The sequence below is a fragment of the Emys orbicularis genome, chromosome 10, assembly GCF_028017835.1.
Source record: "Emys orbicularis isolate rEmyOrb1 chromosome 10, rEmyOrb1.hap1, whole genome shotgun sequence".
NCBI lineage: Eukaryota > Metazoa > Chordata > Testudines > Emydidae > Emys > Emys orbicularis.
Genome location: NC_088692.1, coordinates 74,738,309 through 74,765,826, shown reverse-complemented (window position 1 = coordinate 74,765,826; position 27,518 = coordinate 74,738,309). Strand labels below are relative to the sequence as shown.

The window sequence follows — 27,518 nt, the reverse complement described above, 5'->3', positions numbered from 1 at the left end:
GGCTATAGGGAATATGATGTAACTGGTATTTCAAGGGAGCCCAGGTTCAGCCTTATCCACTGGAAAGTCCTCATGCCTGCTAGTACTTTTGAACCCAGAGGGCTGTAACTTACACACTTTTGCTCTTAACTGTAAAGTTCTTACATATGTAAAGAATGGCTTGAAGCAATACATATTTCTGTTAGACAAATACCAGCAGCTGCTGAGCTTTCAATGCTCATATCTCTATGTACTTTTTGTGATAGGTTTGGCCCCTTTGGGGTGTCACCTGATGTGCTGGGGTGCCACTGAGTCAGCCTATTCTGCCAGCCTGGGTCCCCTTTACCTGGCCTTGCTGGGTTAGGCTCACAAGCCTCTTCCAGCCAAGCACACAGGCAGGGCTACACCCAGCTGCACAGAGAGACAGAGACCGGCTCTGGAAAGATTCAGCCTTAGGGGCTTACCCCAACACTCTGGTGCCCGCTCTCTTTAAGGGGTACAAACCCAAAGGTTTTATGACATTTGCCCCCTCCCTCAATGTGGAGGGAGATATGCACAACTTCTTGCCATCCTCCCTCCCCCGTTAGAAATTACATAAACTGGGTTATATTATAAACAAACAATAAGTTTATTAACTACAAAAGGTGAATTTTAAGTGACTATAAGAGGTAACAGACAGAACAAAGCAGATTACTGACCAAATAAAGCAAAATACGCAAGCTAAGCTCAATATATTTAAGAAACAGGTTACAAAATGTAAATTCTCACCCTAAATATTATTTTTGGCAGGTTGCAAAGTTTCTGTAGTTCAGAGTTCGTTATATTTCTTTTCATACTGGATTCCTGTCTCAGTCTGGACTCCCCCCCCCTTGCCTTCCCTTCAGGTGGTTTTAGTAGTCTTTCTTCTTGGGCAGACAGGCCATGGAGAGAAGGAGTCCCGTTTGCTTTCCTCACCACCCTTAAATAGGATTTTCATAAAGCAGGAATCCTTTGTTTCCCAAACTTGACCCCCCTTCCCTTCCAGTGGAAAGTTACAAGAAGTTCCAGGTAATGTTTAGTATCAGGTAACAAGACCACCTACAAGACTCTGTAGTATCACAATATCCATGAGTCAGTGGCAATATGGAGCCTTGCAGGAAAGCCAAGCCTTTTCACAGTCCATTGGCCACCCGGTCTGGCTTTTCCATTGTTGTACTGAAGTATTAACAGTGGGCGTCACCCAAAGTAGCATAGTTGAAATAGTCAATATTCCTAACTTCAGATACAGAAATGATATAGGCAGACACATTGGATAATCACATTCAGTAAACTATAACCTTTCCAATCAGGGCCGGCTTTAGGGCGATTGACCCGATTCCCCGGAATCGGGCCCCGTGCCCCTAAGAGGGCCCCGCAACGTCCCAAAGGCGCTGCCACCGAAGTCCCGCCACTGTCTTCGGCGGCAGCTCAATCGCTGCCATGGAGGAAGGTCCCTCCGCCGAAGTGCCGCCGAAGGCACCGGCAGCCAATTGAGCTGCCGCCGAAGTCCCGGCACTGTCATTGTCGGCAGCTCAATCGTTGCCGCTGTCTTCGGCGGCATTTCGGCGGAGGGTCCTTCCTCCGCGGCAGCCATTGAGCTGCCGCCGAAGACAGCAGCGGGACTTCGGCGGCAGCGCCTTCGAATCGGGCCCCGCGGTGCCTAAAGCCAGCCCTGTTTCCAGTGATACCTTACAAGACCCATCTTGCATGAAGTACATCTCAGGTATGTCATATTCATATTGTAAGCATATTTTCTTAAAGAATATGGAGTGAAACGTAACACTTTTATCTTGGGTCTCTCTAAATTTGCTTCTGGGGGACCGCAAATATTGTCACTTGACTTGTCTTCTTACCTCTGTGTAAGCTTGAAAGCCTGTCTCTCACCAATGGAAGTTGGTCCAATAAAACATATCACATCACCCACCCTGTTACTCTTCTTTAGGGCAGACTAGTCACTTTTCATTGTATCTTTTTTTTTTTTTTGAGGCTTACAGAATGGCGCACACATTTTTTCTATTTCCAACTGTGTTAATAATGGATTTAAAATGGGGTCATAAATCCTCTAGAAGTTGCAGCTAATCTAGAGGGAGCTGGGCCACTTTAACAAAATCATCTTGTTTTTAGTTGGTGTTTCAGAAATTGATATACTGACACTGTGGTGAAAAATAAGATACATTTCAGCAGAAGCATGTAATTTATTAGCAGTATTTCTGATAGCTGTGACAGCTCTTTAAGACAATGGTATCAGTTTACCAGACTAAGATCTCTTCCTTATCACCCAATACCATCCACCTTCTGTCCAATTTTGTGCACTCCAACCCACAATGGAGCTTGGAATTTCCATAAACTCTGTCTTGCTATCTAAGCTCCATTGTAGGTCAATGTGTGAGATTAAATGTGAGACGTACAGTGGGTGGGCAGTAGGGTCTAGCACAGACGTGCATTGTTTAGGCACCCTGTCTCCACCATAAGTAACAGTCGCAAAAGTCTGAAGCAGCAGCACTCAGAGACCCTTATTTAAGAGACTAAAATATTTAATCAGAACAATAAAGTGGACAATGAAAAGGACAGGCTTGAGAAACCTTGTTTGTTGCTATACAAGTTTCAGTTGCAACATATTTGGGTGGGTGTTAAGAAGGGAGTCTGAGTAAACAGAAATAAAAGATAGGACCATGTCTTTCACTCCTCATCAACCATTTTTGCACGACTGATTGCTTCCACCAAAGTTGCTATACATTTTTTTTTTTAATACGTGTAAAGAACATATTGCGCGCACCGGTCAAGCTGTTGGGTGACTAACTGCCCAGGTTGTGCATTCAACAGTGAACATTATGCACACAAAAAAGGTAGGTGCTCTTTAACAGGAACACTGAGTTCTGTGCATAAAAAGAGGCTGTTTGAAAACTGGCCCTTAGCATTCAAATAATTCAGGGAATGGAAAAGGTCAGTAGTGACCCTCTTCTCCTATGTGGAAAAGTTCTACAGAATTTGATAGAGATTAATAATCTTTAAGTAATTTTTTTATTATGTCTGCTATAGATTTCTATTGGCAAGTTCAAAAAAAAAAACTATTAAAAATATATCGTTCCTTATGAGATTTTACAGATTTTGAATAATATCTAAAAGATCATATTACACTTCAAATGAATCCTATAGAATTTAACAGAGATTAAATCAACAGAACATTTCAATAAGGATGGAATTGCTGTATTATCTTTAGCATGTCATTTTCCCTGTCTGTGCCTTTCTTTATGATACCCACTTCAGAGGGGAGTTATGAGGCTTAGTTAGTTAATTTTTTTAAACTGCATTGAGCTCATCAGATAAAAGATGTTGTTGTAGTTACTAAGATTAACAATTTTTGTTTCATTACAAAATTGAATGCATTGTTATATCAGTACCACGTTGAAAGTGTGGGTCACTTATTATTTGACCAGCCATTCAAATCACAAACAAGTGTTGTGAGTTGAGGGTGACAGATGTATTCTTTAATTCTCTCTTCTTGCTGGCCTTCTAATTAAATCCTGTCTTTGCAAGGAACTGAAACATCTTATCCTTGAGGCTGCAGATGGGTTCCTGTTTGTAGTTGCAGCTGAGACCGGGAGAGTCATCTACGTATCGGATTCCGTTACTCCAGTGCTGAACCAGCCACAGTCAGAGTGGTTTGGCAGCACACTCTATGAGCAGGTTCATCCCGATGATGTGGAAAAGCTGAGAGAGCAACTGTGTACATCTGAAAACTCTATGACAGGTCAGATATATCGGATATGTGCTTCGTTGTATTATGGTCCCCTTCTGAGCTCAGCTGAAGTTCAAAATCCCAATTAAAGCCTAGGTCAGTTTAGCCTTTTTTATCTATGAATAACGGCAATTCAATTCAATGAGATTAGGCTGCTGTTGTCTTGCTGGCAGTGCGATGATGCTGGTGAGCTTATTAATTTATCTGTGTTATTAGAATCTGCTCCCCACTTACTTTACTTCAGGTTTGGCTTGTAGACACTGCCCCCTCCCCCCTTAACTTAGCTGTACCTTCACATCTCTGGCTTGCCCAGGTATGGATTTTGTGTTGTTTTCCTTCCTTACTCTCTGATCTTTTTAGCTTCTTCACAAATATGTGTTTTCTTTATGCCTGTGTCTATTTTGAAACCTGAAATAATTTTTCACACTTTTCTCTTTTCTAAAAGTTTCATGTGGTCTGTTAAGAAGAACCATATTCAAAAGATTTAATGCTTGGCAGCTCAGAATCACATGTGGTTTTTTAACAAGACATTTGCTGCTCTTAGCTAGTGTTTGATTTACAACATACTTTGTGGTTTTCTACTTTTGAATTAAAACATGCATAGCTTTACCTTGTAATTGTGGCATGTAAAGCCATCAAGACTGAGTACCACCAATCGTAGATGTGACCTTCATTACTAGGGCATAGGCCAGGGGTTCTCAAACTGGGGGTCGGGACCCCTCAGGGGGTCGCAAAGTTATTACATGGGGGGTTGTGAGCTGTCAGCCTCCACCCCAAACCCTGCTTTACCTCCAGCATTTATAATGGTATTAAATATATAAAAAGGTGTTTTTAATATATAAGGGGGGTCGCCCTCAGAGACTTGCTTTGTGAAAGGGGTCACCAGTACAAAAGTCTGAGAACCCCTGGCATAGGCTGTGTTAGAACTAGCAAGATGGAGCTAAATCCCATTTTCACTGAAACTTGTAAAGCAGAAAACCAGAATTACTTAAAGAATACGTAGGCTTGTTCCTTTTGTCTAGCCGTGCAGTATGTGTATATCTGAGGAATACTCAGGCTAAAGAAAAATACTAGAGCTGTGCAAAATGTTCACAACAAAACTCCAAACAAGGCAAAACTTGCATGGTTTTCACTTCCTTAGGAACTCAAACTTCTGACCTTGTTTGCTGGAAGTTTTGCTATGTTTCATAACTGAAAGGCCTGTGGCCCAGTTTCAAGTGAACCTGGGCACAATTTACAACTTCCATATCAAAAAAGTGCCAAATTCAGGGTTCCATGGGGTTTTGGAGTCATGTGGTTTTGGCAAAGATTTGCTTTATTCAAATCATACAAACTCAAAGCAAAATTCAGCTGTGGAAATCCATATGGATCAAAACCAAGAGAATGTTGACAGGAGCCTGTGCAGACTGCTGAGATCCACATAGCTCTAAAACTTTGTGCTTTGTTTAATAATAAAAAAAAAAAGCATACACGTTCCCATTGCATATAGCACTTAATACAGAGCATTCCCTTTTAAGAAGCAATTATCCCAGAGACTCACTTAACTCTTAGGGGTGGATCTTCAAAAGCGCTTAGCTCTGTTCAGACAGGAGCAAGGTTAGATCAATGCTGAGCACTTTTGAAAAGCCAACTCTTAATATATTCATGCATTTTTAAACTTGTGCTGCTTTTTCATTGAACCTGCCTTTGCATGGAGAAAAAAACATTCAAAAACTGAACACATTTGGGGTCAAATCCTCTCCCTGAAAAAGTCCCTTTGAGCTACTAGATCAGCATAAAGGGATTTAAATCTGCCCTAAATGGACAGCTGAGGATTCCCCAAATCCAAGGAAATTTTCAGCTGATATAAAATCTGAATAGTTGTCCCTATGCCAGCCCCTCCTGCCTCAGCCTGTGGTGTAGGGGCCATGCTGGGCATGGGAAGGTGCTAAAGGGGCCGGGTCTAGAGCCATTACAACCTGGTGCAGACAAGAGCAGTGCATGGGAGCAAGTTTATCTAGACCAGGGGTTCTCAGACTTCTGTACCGGTGACCCCTTTCACAAAGCAAGCCTCTGAGGGCGACCCCTCTTGTATATTAAAAACACCTTTTCACATATTTAACACAATTATAAATGCTGGCGGTGAAGCAGGGTTTGGGGTGGAGGCTGACCGCTCACGACCCCCCATGTAATAACTTCGCGACCCCCTGAGGGGTCCCGACCCCCAGTATGAGAACCCCTGGTCTAGACGTTGTGAACCTGGTTTCTGTGTAGAGTTATCACAATTGCATATATAGAGCCAGTACTTCAGCCTTCAAAGGGCCAATTAAATATCTCTCCAGCCATAAACACATTCAGCAGCCTGATTTTTATGTTCAGTACTGGGAATTGCATGTACACATTAGACATATACTATCACACACATCTTGCCATTTATGTGCATCACAGAAAGTACCAAACTTTTAGGGTGTTTCTGGGATCTTAACTAGAGTTTGTATAACACTAGTCTAATTGTTTTCTTGTATTCCCATCTGTCTGTATCCATCTGCTGTCTCTTGTCACATACTTAGATTATAAGCTCTTTGGGGCAGGTCCTGGTCCATGATTGGGGTTCCTTGGTGCTCTGATAATACAAAGAATTCATGCTACTGGTAATAGTCTAAAGTGCCAATCCTTGTCAAATATTCTTATGCTGCAGTTTTAGTCTTTCTTTTTAAAACAAGACCCCACCAATGAAATTTATATACTGTTGTGTTAGTACAGACAGCAACAAACAAACTCTTGAAATTCAGTTTTAAAGTTAAGTAGTTTGATTCTGCAGACTACCATAAACTAAAATTAGCTATAGTCCTTTCGGACTGTCAGATCAATTTCAATCCATTTATAAGATGGCATGCTATGGTACTCCAAGAGCCATCTTATTGCCCCTTGATCTCTCTCATTCTCTGAGTAGTGAGGCCATATATATTCCAAAGTGCACTACACCTATCTACACAGTAAGACACCACCCTTTCTCCAGCATGAGCCAGGCTGAATTCAGCAGCAGGTTGTAACGTCTACATCAGTGTAATGAAATAATGTAAGTAAATGAATTAATTAAATATTTTTTTAAAAGCGCCACACAGAGAAGTGTTTGCCTCAAGCTAGTATTTATCGAACCTTTTGGGCAGTCCCCAAGCCTCACTCTGTTTTCCAAGATTACTGTTTTATACAGAACAAAGGGCAATGCAAGGCTTGAAAGAGAAGCAAACTGCAAGCCAGCCAGCTGCTTGTTTGATTTTTTTTTTTTTTTTTTCCCCTGCTAAAAGTGCAGTTCACCACAGGCAGCAGTAAAATCCCACATCCTTCCATGGTCACCAGCTGTTGAGCAGAGGGGCCACACAGGGAAACAAGGGGATTTTCAGGTGAATGTTTAGTTTAGAAAAGTTACGATTTTTAATATTCTCCCCCCTTCTAAGTGTACATTTCCTCATCCCTGTAAATACCCTTTTCACCTGTTGAGGTTTGGGAACAGACACAATAGCATTCCACAGAAGCAACTTTTATTGTCCTGTATCAGATCACATGCAGTAGCCTCTGGTATGTGCCTGGCACCAGGATATGAATGCTCAGTATTATTATTACATTGCTCTGACTTTCCCAGTTAGCCCCTACTGTTAGTGATCCGTGGACATAGAGAGGCCGCTGCACGTTGTGAGCATTTCTGGGTCTGCCATTGGCAAGTGTGATGTACAGACAGTGAGAGAGTAAGCTCTTTCTCACATTTCTGCACCCAAAGATGAAATAAATGAGGGTGAGACTGGGACATGGATGCATAGTCCCATGGACCTAACCTATTGATGCTGTCTGCCCAAGGATAGTGAAAGGCTCTTCCATCCCGATCCCATGCGAAGAGGAGAAATGTGCAGTGATTTCACTGAAGGAAGATGAATGTGACACAAAAAAGTTGTCCTACTGTTCACGACACAAGAAGACTCCACATAAGGCCAGTGACAGTCTGAGGAGAAAACCAAGGCCCAACCCAAGCTATGCTGGGCTTCACATCTGGGACATCAGCCTGGTCCCTGGCCAGAAAGTGCCTTCCAGCAGAAAGGGACTCTGAAACCAGGACCCAATGTGCTCAGCTGTATCTTCTCTCCATTGCTGTGAGGGCAAGCGCAGCCTCATCCTTGTGTGCCTATCCCTCCCTCATAGATTCATAGATTCTAGGACTGGAAGGGATCTCGAGAGGTCATCGAGTCCAGTCCCCTGCCCGCATGGCAGGACCAAATACTGTCTAGACCATCCCTGATAGACATTTATCTAACCTACTCTTAAATATCTCCAGAGATGGAGATTCCACAACCTCCCTAGGCAATTTATTCCAGTGTTTAACCACCCTGACAGTTAGGAACTTTTTCCTAATGTCCAACCTAGACCTCCCTTGCTGCAGTTTAAGCCCATTGCTTCTTGTTCTATCCTTAGAGGCTAAGGTGAACAAGTTTTCTCCCTCCTCCTTATGACACCCTTTTAGATACCTGAAAACTGCTATCATGTCCCCTCTCAGTCTTCTCTTTTCCAAACTAAACAAACCCAATTCTTTCAGCCTTCCTTCATAGGTCATGTTCTCAAGACCTTTAATCATTCTTGTTGCTCTTCTCTGGACCCTTTCCAATTTCTCCACATCTTTCTTGAAATGCGATGCCCAGAACTGGACACAATACTCCAGCTGAGGCCTAACCAGAGCAGAGTAGAGCGGAAGAATGACTTCTCGTGTCTTGCTCACAACACACCTGTTAATACATCCCAGAATCATGTTTGCTTTTTTTGCAACAGCATCACACTGTTGACTCATATTTAGCTTGTGGTCCACTATAACCCCTAGATCCCTTTCTGCCGTACTCCTTCCTAGACAGTCTCTTCCCATTCTGTATGTGTGAAACTGATTTTTTCTTCCTAAGTGGAGCACTTTGCATTTGACTTTGTTAAACTTCATCCTGTTTAACTCAGACCATTTCTCCAATTTGTCCAGATCATTTTGAATTATGACCCTGTCCTCCAAAGCAGTTGCAATCCCTCCCAGTTTGGTATCATCCGCAAACTTAATAAGCGTACTTTCTATGCCAATATCTAAGTCATTAATGAAGATATTGAACAGAGCCGGTCCCAAAACAGACCCCTGTGGAACCTCACTCGTTATGCCTTTCCAGCACGATTGGGAACCATTAATAACAACTCTCTGAGTACGGTTATCCAGCCAGTTATGCACCCACCTTATAGTAGCCCCATCTAAATTGTATTTGCCTAGTTTATCGATAAGAATATCATGCGAGACCGTATCAAATGCCTTACTAAAGTCTAGGTATACCACATCCACAGCTTCTCCCTTATCCACAAGACTCGTTATCCTATCGAAGAAAGCTATCAGATTGGTTTGACATGATTTGTTCTTTACAAATCCATGCTGGCTGTTCCCTATCACCTTACCACCTTCCAAGTGTTTGCAGATGATTTCCTTAATTACTTGCTCCATTATCTTCCCTGGCACAGAAGTTAAACTAACTGGTCTGTAGTTTCCTGGGTTGTTTTTATTTCCCTTTTTATAGATGGGCACTATATTTGCCCTTTTCCAGTCTTCTGGAATCTCTCCCGTCTCCCATGATTTTCCAAAGATAATAGCTAGAGGCTCAGATACCTCCTCTATTAGCTCCTTGAGTATTCTAGGATGCATTTCATCAGGCCCTGGTGACTTGCAGGCATCTAACTTTTCTAAGTGATTTTTAACTTGTTCTTTTTTTATTTTATCTGCTAAACCTACCCCCTTCCCATTAGCATTCACTATGTTAGGCATTCCTTCAGACTTCTCGGTGAAGACCGAAACAAAGAAGTCATTAAGCATCTCTGCCATTTCCAAGTTTCCTGTTACTGTTTCTCCCTCTTCACTAAGCAGTGGGCCTACCCTGTCTTTGGTCTTCCTCTTGCTTCTAATGTATTGATAAAAAGTCTTCTTGTTTCCCTTTATTCCTGTAGCTAGTTTGAGCTCATTTTGTGCCTTTGCCTTTCTAATCTTGCCCCTGCATTCCTGTGTTGTTTGCCTATATTCATCCTTTGTAATCGGTCCTAGTTTCCATTTTTTATATGACTCCTTTTTATTTTTTAGATCATGCAAGATCTCGTGGTTAAGCCAAGGTGGTCTTTTGCCACATTTTCTATCTTTCCTAACCAGCGGAATAGCTTGCTTTTGGGCCCTTAATAGTGTCCCTTTGAAAAACTGCCAACTCTCCTCAGTTGTTTTTCCCCTCAGTCTTGATTCCCATGGGACCTTACCTATCAGCTCTCTGAGCTTACCAAAATCCACCTTCCTGAAATCCATTGTCTCTATTTTGCTGTTCTCCCTTCTACCCTTCCTTAGAATTGCAAACTCTATGATTTCATGATCACTTTCACCCAAGCTGCCTTCTACTTTCAAATTCTCAACGAGTTCCTCCCTATTTGTTAAAATCAAGTCTAGAACAGCTTCCCCCCTAGTAGCTTTTTCAACCTTCTGAAATAAAAAGTTGTCTGCAATGCAGTCCAAGAATTTGTTGGATAGTCTGTGCCCCGCTGTGTTATTTTCCCAACATATATCTGGATAGTTGAAGTCCCCCATCACCACCAAATCTTGGGCTTTGGATGATTTTGTTAGTTGTTTAAAAAAAGCCTCATCCACCTCTTCCACCTGGTTAGGTGGCCTGTAGTAGACTCCTAGCATGACATCACCCTTGTTTTTTACCCCTTTTAGCCTAACCCAGAGACTCTCAACACTTCCATCTCCTATGTCCATCTCTACCTCAGTCCAAGTGTGTACATTTTTAATATATAAGGCAACACCTCCTCCCTTTTTCCCCTGTCTATCCTTCCTGAGCAAGCTGTATCCATCCACACCAACATTCCAATCATGTGTATTATCCCACCAAGTTTCAGTGATGCCAACAATGTCATAGTTGTATTTATTTATTAGCCCTTCCAGTTCTTCCTGCTTATTACCCATACTTCTCGCATTTGTATATAGGCATCTAAGATACTGGTTTGATCTTGCCTCCCAGTTTTGTCCTGACCCTCCTTTCTCTCTGCCAATATAGCCCACACTCCCTCTCGTTTCCGATCCATCTCCCAGGTGTCCATGTTCCCCACTTACCTGCGGGCTTTGCTCACCTGTCCCCGTCGAACCTAGTTTAAAGCCCTCCTCACTAGGTTAGCCAGTCTGTGTCCAAATAGGGTCTTTCCCCTCCTCGAAAGGTGAACGCCATCTCTGCCTAGCAGTCCTTCCTCAAATAGCATCCCGTGGTCTAGGAAGCCAAAGCCCTCCTGGCGACACCATCTTCGCAGCCAGGCATTCACCTCCATGATGCATCTGTCTCTGCCCGGGCCCCTACCTTTGACAGGAAGAATTGAAGAGAATACCACCTGCGCTCCAAACTCCTTCACCCGTACTCCCAGAGCCCTGTAGTCACTCTTGATCCGCTCAGTGTCACACCGCGCAGTATCATTTGTGCCCACATGGATGAGTAGCATGGGGTAGTAGTCAGAGGGCTGGATAATCCTCGACAATGCCTCCGTAACGTCTCGGATACGGGCTCCCGGCAGGCAGCATACCTCCCGAGATGAAATGTCAGGGCGACAGATGGGCGCCTCCGTCCCCCTCAGCAGAGAGTCTCCGACCACCACTACCCTACGTTTCCTATTCGCAGTGGTGGCAGCAGACCTCCCAGCCTTAGGGGTACGACGCTTCTCCTCCTTTACTGTAGGGGGTGATGCCTTCTTTCCTGTATCAAGTGCATCATGGAGTCTGTACTGTTAGCACTAAGTGTGACTAGCAAATATCTTGTCAGGAGTCACTGGGGGAAACAGAGAGGATACGAGATTTTTGTAGTGTTGAATTTTTAACCTGGTCTAAGTTAGATTCTGCAGCAGTTTAAAGGCATGAAGTTGCAGAGAACAGTGGGGACTTTCCACATCCCTCGGCCCGAGCTGTTTCCCGCAGCCCCCATTGGCCTGGAGCGGCAAACCGTGGCCAGTGGGAGCTGCAATCGGCCGAACCTGCGGACGCGGCAGGTAAACAAACTGGCCCGGGCCGCCAGGGGCTTTCCCTGAACAAGCGGCGGACCGGCTTTGAGAAGCACTGTTTTAGATGACTAGTGACTCCTTCCCAGTGACTGAGATGGCAGATATGGAAGAGATAAGTGTAATTCGTTATCTAGGGTGTGACTAGAAACACAAACTTGCCTTGATTCACTTTGTCAGGTCAGTAGTGGTATTTTACAGTCTTCCAAACCATGGGAGGGCAGCAGGTTTGTCATTGATCATGTAGGCACATAACTATATGCAAAGGCTCATTAATGTAATGGTATTAGAGCTGCTACAGATGTTGTAGCAATGGGCATCATAGACGTGTCTAATTAAATAGGCAAAAATAAGTGCCAGGGTAAAGAGGTTCATCTTCCTCTTGCCCTTCATTTTCCTTGAGAGTTAGTTGAGCGCTATATCTATTTTTGGCTAAAGGGAAAATGGTTGATTTCTGTGTTGTTTCATACCCATGGAAATTTTTTTTTTTTTTTTTTTTTTAGGTCTGGGGATGGAACAGTTGTCTGTGTGTTTATTGTAGGGTAATTGAGAACACATTGTAGCACCAAGAAAGTATAGATCACGATGAGCTAGAAAAGGCGAGGACTGAAATGTGATAGTGACAAACAGTGCTCCTAAAGAAGGCGTTTACATGTGCTAGATGAGCGAGTACATTCTGAGGACTCTAGCAGTGTAGCATGGGGGGGCTCTATCAGGAATGTTACCAGGGGAGGGGAGATTCATGGGGTGTGGTGCGGGGAGGGGTTCTATAGGGGTGGTATTGGGGATTCCTAGGGGCCAGCAGTGGCACCCTAGCTGGGACCGGTGCAGCCCCTGGGCGGTTTTGAGGCTTTCGAGGGTGGGGCCATAGGAGACCAGGAGGGGATTGGGTGCGCTGCTGCATTGTGGGGGGGGACAGCTGCCACGTAGGGGTGGGGTTCCGATCCTGGAAACAGAGCGGTGAAGGCGCGCCTGCGCAGTGTGGCTCTGTGTGCCGGAAGATGGTGCTCATCAAGGGAAGTGTGAGTCGGGGGCTGGGGAGTGCAGGGCGGGTGGAGCGGGGTAAGCCCCCGACCCCACTCCCCGACGGGAGCTTGAGGGCCAGATAAAAACATCTGACAGGCCGGAAGTGGTCCACGGGCCATAGTTTGCCCACCCCTGCTCTAGAAGCCACGTTGAAGTCCTTGAATGCTAGGGGGATTACTGTCTAAAAATATCTGTATGGAGACAAAAGATTACTGCCTCTTTGGGGGCAATTTAACAGAGAGGAATTTCTCGAACCATATACCACTTGTTGGTCTCTTAAGCGAAATGTGCCAAGGTGGGCATTTTGGCCTGAAAGGGATGCAAACTGATACGTTAAGTGCATTGGCTTCGCAGAATGAGCACTGAAGTTTGTGCCTCACAGCTCTTCCAATATTAGATTCCCGTGGATAGCTGGAGGGAGTATGGGCGAGTAGACTGAGGAGCCTGGCCACCTATTTCTATTCCTAAATTTGGCTCTAAACTTGGGAGAGAGGAAGGGGAGAGAAAATCAGAAAAATACTAATAATGGCATTTTGTTTTTGAAAAATACAATTTGTGTGTCTAAAGTTTGGGTGTTTTTAACTTTAGGAGATCAGATGCTGAACTATGTGTTACGTTTCACAAAAGAGGCAGTTCCCCTTTACAAAATATTCAAGACTTATTTTAAAATAAACTGGGTCCCAGTGTTCTGCCAAGACTTTAATATACCCTCCACTTGGTTTTAACTTAAAAGGAGGTTTGGAATGATCCTTTTCAATCCAAGTAACTCCCTCATCAGCACTCAGTTTGGTACATAGAAAAGTTTTGATGCAAAGTAGCTATTCATGTTCAGTAACCTCTTTTCCAAGAAAAACTAAAGGAAGAATTCTGCTCTCTGTCGACACTTGCAGCTCCCTTTGTTGCAGCATCAGGTTAGCATATAACTTCCAGGTGGTCTCAAAGTGAATCAAGGGCAGTCTGTGATCCTACTTAATTGTTTTAGAGCTAAATTTACAGCCTGTCTAAAAGTCAATGTCTCCCATATTTGTGTGCAAAACTACACCTATAAAATTGAGCATACTCTCATCACGAGCACCTGAATTGGCTGCATACACCAGATGCGTATCCAATCTTGCACATATTAGTTCTACAGAGAAAAATGAAACTATATCACCAGAAGCTAGGATTAAATATTAGGCTAATCTAATGTTTTGATTTAAAAGGTGGTGGGCGGGTGGTAGAATACACCAAAACTGAGTAAGCCTCATTCTGAATGAATGGGGCCTAACTCTGATCTCTCACTAGTGTAAATCAGGAGTAGAACTCTGTTAAGGTCAGTGGAGTTATATTGCTGTATAACCTTCTGAAAGTGAGATCAAAATCAAGCTCATGGCTTGAAATATTTCATTTTAGGAATGATTGATTTGAGTTGCAGGAAAACAAAATATCAACACCAGAAACTTTTGCACTCATGTGATTTAACGGTGATTAAGTGAATTTGGTTGCTAACTTTAACTTAACTTCTGCTCAGAGAACTCATGTGCCAAGTTTAATCTTGGCACAAATTTTTATAGCTAGATTTTATAACTAGAAGTAGGGCTTCATAATGGAAACAATGACAGACCCTTTAGCTATAGTTGACCTAATAGATGCCTTTATAGAATTAAAGAAAATATTTTCTCTGTCAGCTTTTCGCAAAAATATTTCTTTAGTATTGTGGAAGTTTATTTGGGGGATGGACGTATGGCTTGGGGAACCTGCCTTACAGATTCTGAAATGGCAAATTTGCCATATGATGACGGCTTCCGTAGAGGCATTCATAGTCAATTTCATGTCCAGTTGCAAAGGATTCTGTTACCAGTTTGCATGCGCATGTGCATGCAGTCCTGGTGTTTGTACACAGAGTCCGATTGGCTGTGAAAATAAAAAAGCTTAATAGTGGCAGAATCAATAGACGAATACTGTTTGCTAGAAGGCCAACAGAGAGGTGGTAAGGAAGATGCTTTGTACCGTACTGAACACATGGTCAGTGCTCAACAGACAGTAAATAACACCACCTGAGAGAGAAATTCAGGAATAAGTATTCTCTTTTGGAGAGACAAGGTGGTGAGGTAATATCTTTTATAGATCAACTTCTGTAAAGTTTAAGCTTTACCTTACCTCCTCTCTGTTGGCTTTCTGGCAAACAGTATTCTTCTGTTGATTTTGCCATTATTTAGCTTTTAAGTTTAAGCTTTGTTATATTACCTCACCCACCTTGTGTCTCTAAATATACGGGGACTGTCATGGCTCCGTATTCTCCTTTAGAACAAATAAGTTTTTTTCTGAAAACTTGTGTCAGGACTGTGTGTCAGCTCTTTTTCCTACTTAGTGTCTTCTTTCCTGCTCTGTCCTCTGACTTCGCACACCTAGTTTCCTTTCCCCAAACAACAATGTGTGAATGCAGAGGTGGATGTTGTGCATGCTCACGTTTGTAGACTCTGACTTGATCCAATTCCCACTGATGTCAGTGGAGAGACTCCTACTTACTTAAAGGGGGGTTGGGTGGGACCCTTATTCAGTTGCCCATGGAAGAGTGGGGTTGTACATTTGGAGGCCCCCTTGAAGCTGTTTGAAAATTTCATGCTGGAAAATCCCATTTTGTTTACCCTCTCATGGTACCATGCCAATAATGATTGATGAATGACAATGAAAGTCAGTAAACACATCCACTGAAAACAAAACTTAAAAAGTTTAATTTACAGGATGTTTTCTACCGTAACTGGAAGGGATCTTCTCTTGGTCCAGTGATAATTTAGAATTGGTTCAGATTCTTTGGCAATACAAACTAGCCTGCTAAAAAGAAACTCCAATGCCTGAAATTCAGAGGAAGCAAAAAGTTTTCCACTAGAAAGTGCAATATGGTGGGTGCCCTTGAATGTCTTCCTTGAATGTTGTTATGGGAATCAGAAGTGGCTCCAGAGATGGACTCCCTTATGGGTTTTATCTGGTGTGGCCAAAGATAAAGCTTTTCTAGCTTTCCTTCTGCTTTTAAGTGTCATATTCATGTTAGGGAAACGCCTCAAAGGAACCAAGTTCTGTTCTGTTCTGTTCAGATAAACATGCTATTGTAGAGATTGTAAGACAATCAGCTAAATCAAAAGCGGTAGTGAAGCTGCTTTGGGAATCTCTTCTGTAGCATTTGGTACCATGGAGTACATGTTTATCAGGGCTGGTTCCATACCAGAGAGGTGGTATAGTGCTGGCAGTGTGTAATCTTGTTTCTAGGGGCAATGGCTTATTTCCCTTTTTGATCCTGTGAACTGTTTTATGTATTCTGTGAAACTCTGAGGCTCCATGTACCTTTGAAAGGTTCCCAGGCTTTGCAGCCTGGGAAGTGATGGAGAGTTGAATCAAATCCAGATCTCTCTACTCGCATCATAGATCCTTATCGCAAGGTGGCTGGCCCGACCTAATGACAGTATTGGCCAGTGGGCAGATAGGGAGAGCTAGACTTTGTCAGTAACTAATCGGTAATTGGAAGTTACAGTATTTTACATGTACATAATGCTTTTTACCCTGAAGTAAAGCCATCATTCTTCATAAACTATTTTTATGCCATACCAGTGAACCGCAGCCACTTCTGCAGTGGATGCTGGCAGCTAAATGGTTAATTGCATGCTACCCAAAAGGAGGAGGAGGGGAAACTTACATAAAGAAAAACTCTCTCCTTATGAAAAGTTTCATGAAATCTTTCATGTCCAAGCAGAGCAGTCAGAACCTCAACTCTTAAGTTCTCATTCAAAACACCCCCATGCTTGTAGATACTCAGTTTATCTTGTTTGAAAAGATGAAGGGATGAGCCAGCCATGCCAGGTTTCCAGCCTGTGATTCCAGGGAACTGAGATATTTAAGAGCAGAAGCTGACACGCTAAGTCATCCCCTCTTGGTCAGGATGTGGACTGTGTTGGAATGCACAGTCGCCACATTCTCTCAGAGGGCAATTACAAAAGTGATTACTGTGAACACTGAGAATTCATATTTCAGCCTGGTTTTGCTGTAGAAGTGTCCAATCCTGGCAAGACGTTTTATCCGATTTATAACTCTGAAATCTGAGGGAGATTTGGCTCATTCTAGCGACACTACCAAATCCGCATGTGATACCTGTTTTTCAGCAAACTTGTGGGTTTTATGATCCTTGTGGTATATTGTATAAATAAAGGAATGTTAAAAGCAACAATTTCCATTCACACCTGCCAGTTGCCATTGCTGCTGTTCCAGTGAAAAAGTTGCCTACGACTTTGTAAACTATTTGTTCTTGTAGCAGGAAAGTTGCTATGGTGCAGATAGCCTTTGAATTTGCATCTTTGGTTAGTTTCGGGTATCAGAGTTAGTGTCTTCCAGATTCACTATGGTCAGTGGTAGGCTTTCAAGTTTAGGCTAGAGAAACGAGGCATTGTCACTTTCCATGGTGATCTCACGCAGATGAATGAAAACAGCAGATTGTATATGGTTAGGCAAGCACATAGAACAAGAAGTCTGTGCTCTTGGATATCCCTTCAGAAACCATTAGCAAAATGAAGCTCAAAACTAAATATTTTCAGGTGCTGTTCAGAGCAGCTTGCTGTCCCAGGTGTCCATGCAGCAGAGTTAAGAGGTGAGACCTGCTCCATTTTATGATTAGACTAGGGTGCAACAAGCAGTACAAGAAAGCTTTTAAATATTCTGTTCCTCAAACTGTAAATTGTCCATACGTCCCGCCTAACATGCACACTGTAAACCAAATTCTGTCTTCAGTTACTGCCCTTTAGCCTCATTGACCTCAATGAACTTGCAGAGATGAAACTCAGGATAGAATTTGGCTTTGTGTGTTGGGTGTATAGGAAAGAAGACTTAAAGGTCTGAAAGGAAAGGTTTCTAATTTCCTTGTAACCCAATAGGACGTTCTAAGTTATCACTGCCATATCGAAGAAGCTAGTCTGGTCTCCAAGAGATAAGAGACCCCACAATAATTGGCTTTTCAAATGATTGTAATTTAAATATATGGAACAAGGAACTGTTTGATCTCATCAATTTGTTCGAAGAGAATTTTGTATTGCTCTGGTCTCTGGGGCTGTTGCTGGAAAAATAAAATTCCAAGTGTTGGAACAAATTAGCTGTGGATAAATCTGTTCATTAAATAACTCCTACACAAACGTAGTGGTCATCCCCATTGCTATGGGTTTCAGTTCAAGGTGATATCACTATTGGGCTACAAGTCTGAGAGGAAAAATGATGATCAGTTGTATTTTCACAATCACTTTGCTAATTCTGACATTTGGATGTAAAGGTTGCTAGATGAAGTAGCTTTAACTGAGTCCTCAGAGAGAGCCGCATTGCAGTTTAATAATTCTAGGTGTCCAGCAAATGCATTTAATATGGTTTTTCAGAAGGTGTTGGGGGTATTCATATAAAAGTGAACATAAGGATCGTATCAAAGGGGTAGCCGTGCTAGTCTGTATCTGTAAAAGCAGCTATCAAATTGCTGCTTTTACATAAGGATTGTGTGGTTGTTATTTCTTGGTAACATTCACAGTGAATTTCCTACTTGGAAACTGCAATCTATTTGTCTGTTATCACAGATGTTTAAAAGGATCAATTTCAGCTTTTGCTGTTAAATATTTACTCAGACTGCTTTGTTTTGCTTTACTGTGTTCATGGCATGATGAAATATATACAGTTCAGCAAGCTTCTTCCTCCTTTTTATAAACTTCTAATGTTTCAGGAATACTTAATAGAAATGTCTGTCTGAGTTCACTTTTCATTCACACATTGCAGATAAAGCAGTCAATGTTCTCCTCTCAGCTCCTTATGGCAGAACTCACCTTCAATCCTCTGTAATCCCTGTATGCTCACTGCTCTCCGGGGGTGTTCCACAGATATTGGGAAAGTGGAATGTTGGACTCGAGATCTTTCCCGTGGAATGGGGAATTTTCTCTCAAACTAACTTCAGTTTTTGGTACCTTCGCAATGCTACAAGCTGTGTGTGTGGGATGACTCGTTGGTGCACTGACCCAGGAGGAGCCCCACAAAGGAATGGTGCCTCAGTGTGGCATCTTTCCATCCCTACTCTCCTCTTGTTCCAAAGAAGTAGTTATTTGCTGCTGGTCCCTGCCACTACCTATCTCCCCACTGGCTGGTGTGCTGGGGTAGGAGAGGCAGGGCACCATCCACTCCCCTCCTTTCCCCTAAACTCCCACATACCTGCTTGGGGTCTGGAAGTAGCAGGCACATAACACCCATTTACTCCTACATGGGATCCCTGCACAGGGGCACATGGTGGGGAGAGTTCTGCCTCACCCTCATGTGCCTTCACAGGCAGGTAAGCCAAGTCAAAGTGTAGCCCAATGTCAGGCTTCCAAGATCTATATATTTTCCTTTGTTCCTGCTGGATAATAGGGTGATAAATAGTAGCCAACATGGATTTATCAAGAACAAATCATGCGAAACCAACCTTATTCTTTCTTCAACAGGGTTACTGGCCTAGTGGATGGGGGAGGGGGAGAGCTGTAGACATGATATATCTTGATATAAGTAAGGCTTTTGACACATTCCCATGTGACATCCTCATAGGCAAACTAGGGAAATGTGGTCTAGATGAAATTACTATAAGGTGGTTGCACCACTGGTTGAAAAACTGTACCCATTTGTTAGTCTCTAAGGTGCCACAAGTACTCCTGTTCTCTTTGTACCCAGAGAGTAGTTATCAATGATCTGCTATCAAACTGGGAGATTGTATCTAATGGGGTTATCTTGGATCACAAATTGAATATGAGCCAATAATGCGATGCAGTTTTGAAAAAGGCTAATGTAATTCTGGGTTGTGTTAACAGGCATATCGTATGTAACGGCTCTATTTGGCACTGGTGAGGCGTCAGCTGGAGTACTGTGTCCAGTTTTGCATGCCACACTTTAAGAAATATGTGGACAAGTTAGAGAGCATCCAGAGGAGAGCAAAAAAAAAAAAAAAAATGATAAAAGGTTTAGAAAACCTGACCTAGGAGGAAGGGTTGAAAGAATTAGGCATGTTTAGTCTTGAATAAAGAAGTCTGAGTGGGGATGTGATAAGTCTTCAACTATTTTAAGGGCTTTTATAAAGAGAACGGTATCTATTATCCTGCCATCAGTGGACATGGAGAATAAGAAGTAATCAGTTTACTCTACTTCAAGGGAGACTTAGGTTAGATTTTAGGAAACATTTTCTACCTATAAGGGTAGTTAAACTCTGGAATAGGCTTCGAAGGGAGGTTATAGAATCCCCGTGATTGATGGGTTTTTAAGAACAAGTTAGACAAACGCCTGCCAGGGATGGTTTAGCTGTACTTGGTCCTGCCTCAGCTCAGGGGCTAGACTAGGTGACCTCTCGAGATTCCTTCCTGCCCCACCTTTCTATGATGCTATGTAAAGTATAAAAATTATCCAGTGGCAGACTAGAAAAACAAGCAGTGTTTTAATTAAGGGAGATTATTTCAAACTAAGTTTAATAGAAGATGCATAAGAAATGGAGTCCCTTTCTAAATTCCACCCACTCAGCTCTCTTGTAGTGCACAGAGTGAGACTACTCTCACAAGAATGAAACACAAGGTAGAAGCATTACATCATGACAACAAATGGCAGATAGTAAGACTGAAGGGGAGACGCTGTTACCTTACACTTTCTGTGGATTAGTTTAAAAAAAAAAAAAGCTTCTAAACTCTTATTCATGAGGAAAGAATAACATAAAAAATAGAGCCTGATTCTCCTCTTGCGCCAGTGTAATTTCACTGACATCAGTTGAGTTACAGTGTAAGTGAGAGGAGAATCAGGGCCAAAACATTTTGTCTTAAGTGTCCACTTAAATTTGCCACAGACTTCACATCTGAAAAGTTAACTATAGCTGTCCAATCTTTCACCACGTGTAAGATCAACCTTCAGATAAAGTGGGAGTAATAACACTTCAGTAATGCAGAGGCATTTTAAATAGAGATTTGCAATAGAAAGGGCAAACTGAAGTTTACATTAGTTAAATGGAAACAACAGAAATAACATCCTGTATGGGTCTGATGCTGCAGGCCTCGTGCTACAGTTGCTTTACATGCACTTTAAAGGGAATTCTATGCATGGAGCTGGTGTAGCATTGGTTCTTGTGGAAACTCTCCTTTACTAGTAATTATTTCCTAGCTGCCAAAGGCACGACTAAAAGAACAGTGAGCATTCATGGCAGATTCTCCTCTCATCATCCTGTACCACTGCGAGCTCTGTCAGACTTAACTTGTTCTGAATTTTTTTGATGGAAAATGAATGCCACTGTACAGTAGAACCTCCTAGCGTGGTCACTCACTGGTTGTGGCTTGGTGTCCCCCAGCAATTAGTTTGGAAATCATTAGAGGGTGTTAAATCTAAACTTGGCTCATGTTGACAGAGAAACCACCGATAAATTCTGGTACCAGATTATACTTTATTTTATTTAATAGAATTAAAACCTGTGAAAACCCTGCAGCCAGGGAAATTACTTGTGACATGATCTTGATGACCTAATAAAAGCAGCATCAGGAAACGAGCTCATTTAGCAGCGGTATTTCTCAAGAGACCTTTAAGCAGGCAGATAATTTTAATGGAGGTAGGTAGCATTCATATTAAACTATTATTGTTTATTTTATTTTGTTGGTGTAGGAATGCCCCTGCAGTTCATAAAACTGAATGTGGTTCACATCTTGTTCTGTGGTTTAGGTTTTAATATATTTCACTTAATTTGTGAGTTACAGTATTTTTATAAAGTTATTTTGGAGTGTTCTCCCAGCATGGAATTCCATGTTGAGAAAGCATTTTGGAGTAGCTGTTTCCATCTCCAGCTCTGAAAAGTCTGCCTTCTCTCTAATGTGGACCTACAGTCATTCATGCCTTGCTCACCTACAGGCTGGGCTGTTGTAATTTTCTCCTACTTGGGCTTTCCTTGAAATTCATCTGGAAGCTGTAACAGAACACACAGTACAACTGCCCACCTCATTTTGTATAGGGGAGATGGAATTTTTAACCCCTATTATTATTTATTTGTATTATGGTAGCACCTAGAGCAGTGGTGGGCAACCCGCGTGCCGCACGTGGCCCGTCAGGGTAATCCGCTGGCAGGCCGTGAGACAGTTTGTTTACATTGGCACAGCCGCCCGCAGCTCCCAGTGACTACAGTTCACCGTTCCCGGCCAATGGGAGCTGTGGGAAGTGGTGGCCAGCATGTCCCTGGGCCCGTGCTGCTTTCCCCAGCTCCCATGGGCCAGAAACGGCGAACCGCAGCCACTGGGAGCTGCGGGCGGCTGTCCCTGTGGACAGTCAATGTAAACAAACTGTCTCACGGCCCGCCGGCGGATTAGCCTGATGGGCTGCAGGTTGCCCACCACTGACCTAGAGATATCTACTGAGATCATTTTGCTAAGCACTGTACAAACCTTTAGTAAGATTCAGTTCATGACCCAAAGAGTTTACAGGTTAAATAGCCACGACAGACAAAGAGAAGGAAAAGGAAGGATTACTATCCCATTTTTACAAATGGGGGACTGAGCCTTGGAGAGTTTAAATGACTTGTTCAAGGTCACACCAATATACTGCTTAGCATAGCTTTTGTTCTTCCTACATAAATAATATGATCATTACATAAGTGGGAGTTTTGAGAATACATCTTTATTCTCCTTTTTGTTATTTTTTAAACCTAATTCGCTTTAAACATGTGATTTGAATCATTTACTTGTTGCCTTTTCAGTTTTGGCAGGCTTTACCTGCAGCGAAGCTCACATGTGATATGTAAAACTAGCCTTTTAAAAATAACCCAGTTGCAAGACTCAAAAAGCCCACATAGTTTCCTTTTGAATTTCATTGTGATGATGCACGTTTGCCCTACGTTGTGGAGAATTACGTGATGCAGACTGATTAGTCAAATATGAGGGCAGACATAATGGAGACCTTTTGGCCTTATGAGCTTTGTAAGAAGTTAAATGAGGAAAACATCTGCAATATGGGCTGTTTTACTTCATTTAAAAAAATCCTTACAATTCCCTTGCCACAGCTCAGCTCTTCCTCTTGCCAATAGAGGAAAGAAAAATTTACAAAAACCGCTACATTTCAGTCATATTCCTTTTTATTTATTTTTTTTGTGCTTTTAATTGGTGTTGATATGAATCCACACTTCATTCTATTGTAAGAATGTCATAGCATGACATTAATGCTTATACAACATCTGTCACAGTTTAATGCAGTAAACATTAACACCAATACGGAGCTTAAAATAATTCCACTGAGAACGGAGCCAGTGAAGAGAGCCAGCTTTTGCTGGCTTGCATTTACATTGTCCATCATGAAGTGATTGATAGTTAAGGAATTTTTAATTAGTACAGAGGAAACATGTGCAGTCTAGAACAGTGGTTTTCAAACTTTTTTTTTCTGGCGACCCAGTTAAAGAAAATTGTTGATGCCCGCGACCCAATGGAGCTGGTGATGAGGGTGTGGGAGGGGCTCAGGGCTGAGGCAGAGGGTTGGGGTGTGGGGGCTTAGGGGTGGGGCTGGGAATGAGGAGTTCAGAGTGTGGGAGAGGGCTCAGGGCTGGGGCACTGGGTTGGGGCACGGGCTTACCTCTGGCGGCTCCAGGTCAGTGGTGCAGCTGGGGTGCAGAGGCAGGCTTCCTGCCTGTCCTGGCACCACGGACCATGCTGTGCCCCAGAAGTGGCCAGCAGCAGGTCTGTCTTCTAGGCGGAGGCACGCAGGCACTGCCCCCCTAGCTCCCATTGGCTGGGAATTGTGTGGAACCAGTGCTCGGGGCGGAGGCAGCGCACGGAGCCCCAGGGCCCCCCTGCCTAGGAGCTGGACCTGCTGCTGGCCGCTTCTGGGATGCAGCGCAGTGTCAGAACAGATAGGGACTAACCTGCCTTAGCTGGGCAGCACCCCCGACAGGACTTTTAACGGCCCAGTCGGCGGTGCTGACCAGAGCCTCTGTGACCCAGTGCTTTGCATTCCATGACCCAGTGCTGGGTCGCAACCCACAGTTTGAAAACCACAGTATAGAATATATGCTCATTCTAAATAGCATATTTAATAGTGTGGATGTTTGATAAGGTGAGATTTCTTTTCACTTATTTGGAGCTAACAGATTACAGTAGCTCCACTTATTCATTAAGATATCATATCTATAGTTGTGAAGAAAAATAAATCAACAGTACAGCCTATATTCTTTATATATCAAGTAGTGAGCATGTATATTTCTTACTTGTGCTATTTGTGTCCAGATCTGGCTATAATTCATCAGGACTTTTTGTAAATCATAATATGTTAGGCTATTGGGAACTACTATCTGCAGGCCTAGAAACTCACCGTGTACATAATCATAAGTTCTCATTAATGTACTGTGTGCACCTCTGTCACTGCTCTCTGCTGGACAGAACTAGAACTGTTAAGCTGTTTCATAGGCCCTATACTGCTCACAGCTGAAGAAGATTCTCACTTATGTAGTAGGAACCTCTGATTTTGAAGCAGAAGCATCTGAGCTCTATCTGTGCTGCCCCCATGTAGTTCTGAGTTGCCATGGCTTGCAGTACTGTGACAACTGTGCAGTCATAGATGGTCACGGATTTGTTACAATCTGAAGAAAGTTGATTAATTTTGCATTTGTATTTATTGGGATGAGCATTTTTATGTTAAACACACAATCCTATGGTCCTTGCACCTTACACTTTTCACTAGCTATAACTTTTCATCTTCATTTTTCATTTGTGTACTTATTTCATCCTCAGGAAAATGAGAAACTAATAGCATTGGCACGAGTCAGGTATTATGCCAGTCAAGTTCTCTCCCCGCCTCCCCTCCCGCAGGTACACTTCCGGGCTGACCTGAATCAACCCATCCCTCTCTCACCTCACCACTTTCATTGTTCAGTTTCTGGTCCTTTCTGAAGCAGGGATTTTATTCATGCTAGTTATGGTGGCCAAATGCAAACGTGGAATGAGGCTGTCCCATCAAACTCATTTTACTCATAATCTAAGCTAGAATTTGAACCGGCACCCATTGTGCTACCCAGAACCTCTTTTTTTCTCTGAATTAAAAATGTGAATATTTAAAAAAAAATTTATACAAAATAAATATTCTATATATTTTAAATATGCAAAAACCATCAAGCCCATCTGTTCTGCATGATATATTAATTACGTGATGCACAGAACACTAGCAGTGCTACATCATGTACATGGTATGTCTAAAGCAATGGAAAGTGGATATTTCAAAGAATGCCACTCTCATCTTGCAGAAGTTGTGTTTGGCAGAGGTTTGCAGTGAGGAAGTCAAGCATGAAAGGTTAGCGCGCGCTCTCTCTATCTCTTCAGCTTGTCATATTCCAGTGTGTGTTGAAGTGGCATGTTTTTCATGCTCCCCTCCCCCATGTATTTTAAACATAATCAAGAATTCATGTAGTTTTGTCACAGATTAAAGAGAGAAAAGGGGATACCAGCTAAAGAGGGAGCATAAAGGGTTGGTGGTATAATGAACAGAAGATTAGCAAGGCTCTGCCTGAGAGATCTACACCGTGACATTGGTATTTGTGTACAATACAGACAATTGTGTGACTATGTAAAACTTGGGCTAGTCTAAAACTCACCCCAATCTTTGAATGCGTAGCCTGGAGTAAAAATGCTGTTGCTCTTCTTAATTGTAGAGTGTTATACGTCTTTTCTTCTCAATGAGGACCAGAGATGAACATTTTTCTTGGATTTATTTTATTAATTTATTGTATTTTTATCATTGTAATATAACAAGGTGTACTGTTGATATTTGTATAACTTGCATATTCGGATATTTAAGAGCGAGCTTGCTTGCTTTCTTGTTGGCCTTCCGAGGGCCCTATCCTGCAATGGACAGCATGCAGACTCTGTGCTGAATCCACAGCAAACCCCATTTAAGTCCGTGGAGCTCCTTGTGAGTGCAGCAGTCAGCCTGTGCACTGTCACCTGCAGGATTGGGGCCTTAGACTGTAAGCTAGGGTAGAGCCTGTGTCCTCGTGCATGTGCGCAGACAGTACCTAGCATATGGTGACTATTACCTGCATACAAATATTAAATAACATACTAATTTCAGGAGCGCAACTGATGTGAAGGTGACATTTTTCTAGCGGACCATCCTATTTCATGTGCTCGTGGCTGTGTATATGTTAAAAAAAAAAAAAAAAACAATACGGGTTCCAGGGAGGAAGGAGAGTCTCCGAGTATTGCGTTTGTATTCCCGTTTACATTAGGAACATATTACTCTTAGGCCAATTTGGAAACACTGAGGCTCCATGGGGAAGATGTAAATATATCCTGTTGTAGTAACTTTAATATAGTTTAAAGCCCTGGCTGAGCTGCCTTAAATATGCAGTGGTCTTTACTAATGATTTTAAGAGCATAAAAATGTAAACATCAATTTTTTTTCCTTTTGATTTTTGTATTCATGCAGTAAAACAATGACGAGAAGTCAGAATTAGCTTCTTAATGTCCGATGGTAAATGCAGCTGTAGCTGAATCGATCAGATTTAGACCATTTGATCTACCCGTTTGAAACACTGTATTTATGCATTTCAGGCCATGTGGTCCACTGGTGTAAATCATCACAGCTCTGTTGATTTCAATGGCGCTATCTCAATTTACACTTGCTGAGATATGACCCTTAATATTTAATACCAGTCGGTGCATGCGGCTAGAATGACAATTGAAAAGTAAACTGGTGATGAAATACGTCAATGAAGAAATAAACTTAACTGGTGTATATCAGAGTTTCTCAATACAGTTTGGATTACGTGATCAAAGATCAAATTAAAATTGCTGAAATCTAAATTCTGATGTCTGTCACATTTCTCCATACTGGCATAGAGTCAACTAAAAGAAAATCATCTGTTCTGATTGCTCATCAATGCTGCAAAAATTCAGCTTTCTAGAAACTTATTTGATCACTTATTCAGAAGCAAGAATGAGTAACTCTCATGTTACAGGTCTGATCCTGCTCCCCATGGAATTCAGTGGAACAGGAGCAGTTCTTCTGTCACATTATCTCCATCCAAACCTTTCATGTTCTTTGATTGAGCTACCATAATAGAGATAACTTTGTAATGTGCACTTCATTTTGTATCGTGCTCTTGAAATTCTCCCAAGAATTTACTTAGGGCTGGTCTACACTGGGGGGGGGGGGCGAGGGGGGATCGATCTAAGATACGCAACTTCAGCTATGAGAATAGCGTAGCTGAAGTCGATGTATCTTAGATCAACTTACCTCCCGTCCTCACGGTACGGGATCGATGGCCGCGGCTCCCCTGTCGACTCCGCTTCCGCCTCTCGCTCTGGTGGAGTTCCGGAGTCAACGGGGAGCGCGTTCGGGGATCGATTTATCACGTCTAGATGAGACGCGATAAATCGATCCCTGATAGATCGATCGCTACCCGCCAATCCGGCGGGTAGTGTGGATGTATCCTTTGGTAAGCTCTTTGGTGCAGGGAGCATCATTTGTACAATGCCTAGCACAACGAGGCCCTTCTCCACGATTGGGGCCCAGTGTGCTGCTGCAATACAAATATAATTAATAATCAATCATTCATTTCTGACCATTGCTGTTTAGCATGGTAGAGTTGCAGCTAGAAGTTTTATTTGAAATTACTCTCCATGCACATAATCTTTAAGATTGGCTCTGTTACCTTTTAAAAGTATTAAAATTCTAGTAA

General features: G+C 42.5%; 1 protein-coding gene across 1 annotated transcript in view; it reads left to right on the top strand.

The window, feature by feature from the left end:
• ARNT2 (aryl hydrocarbon receptor nuclear translocator 2) overlaps positions 1-27,518 on the top strand; it is a 105,921-nt gene that overhangs the window by 14,921 nt on the left and 63,482 nt on the right. Inside the window, exon 4 of the mRNA XM_065411581.1 lies at positions 3,535-3,748. Within this exon, the coding sequence (XP_065267653.1) occupies positions 3,535-3,748 (214 nt within the window). The remainder of the gene's footprint in view (positions 1-3,534; positions 3,749-27,518) is intronic.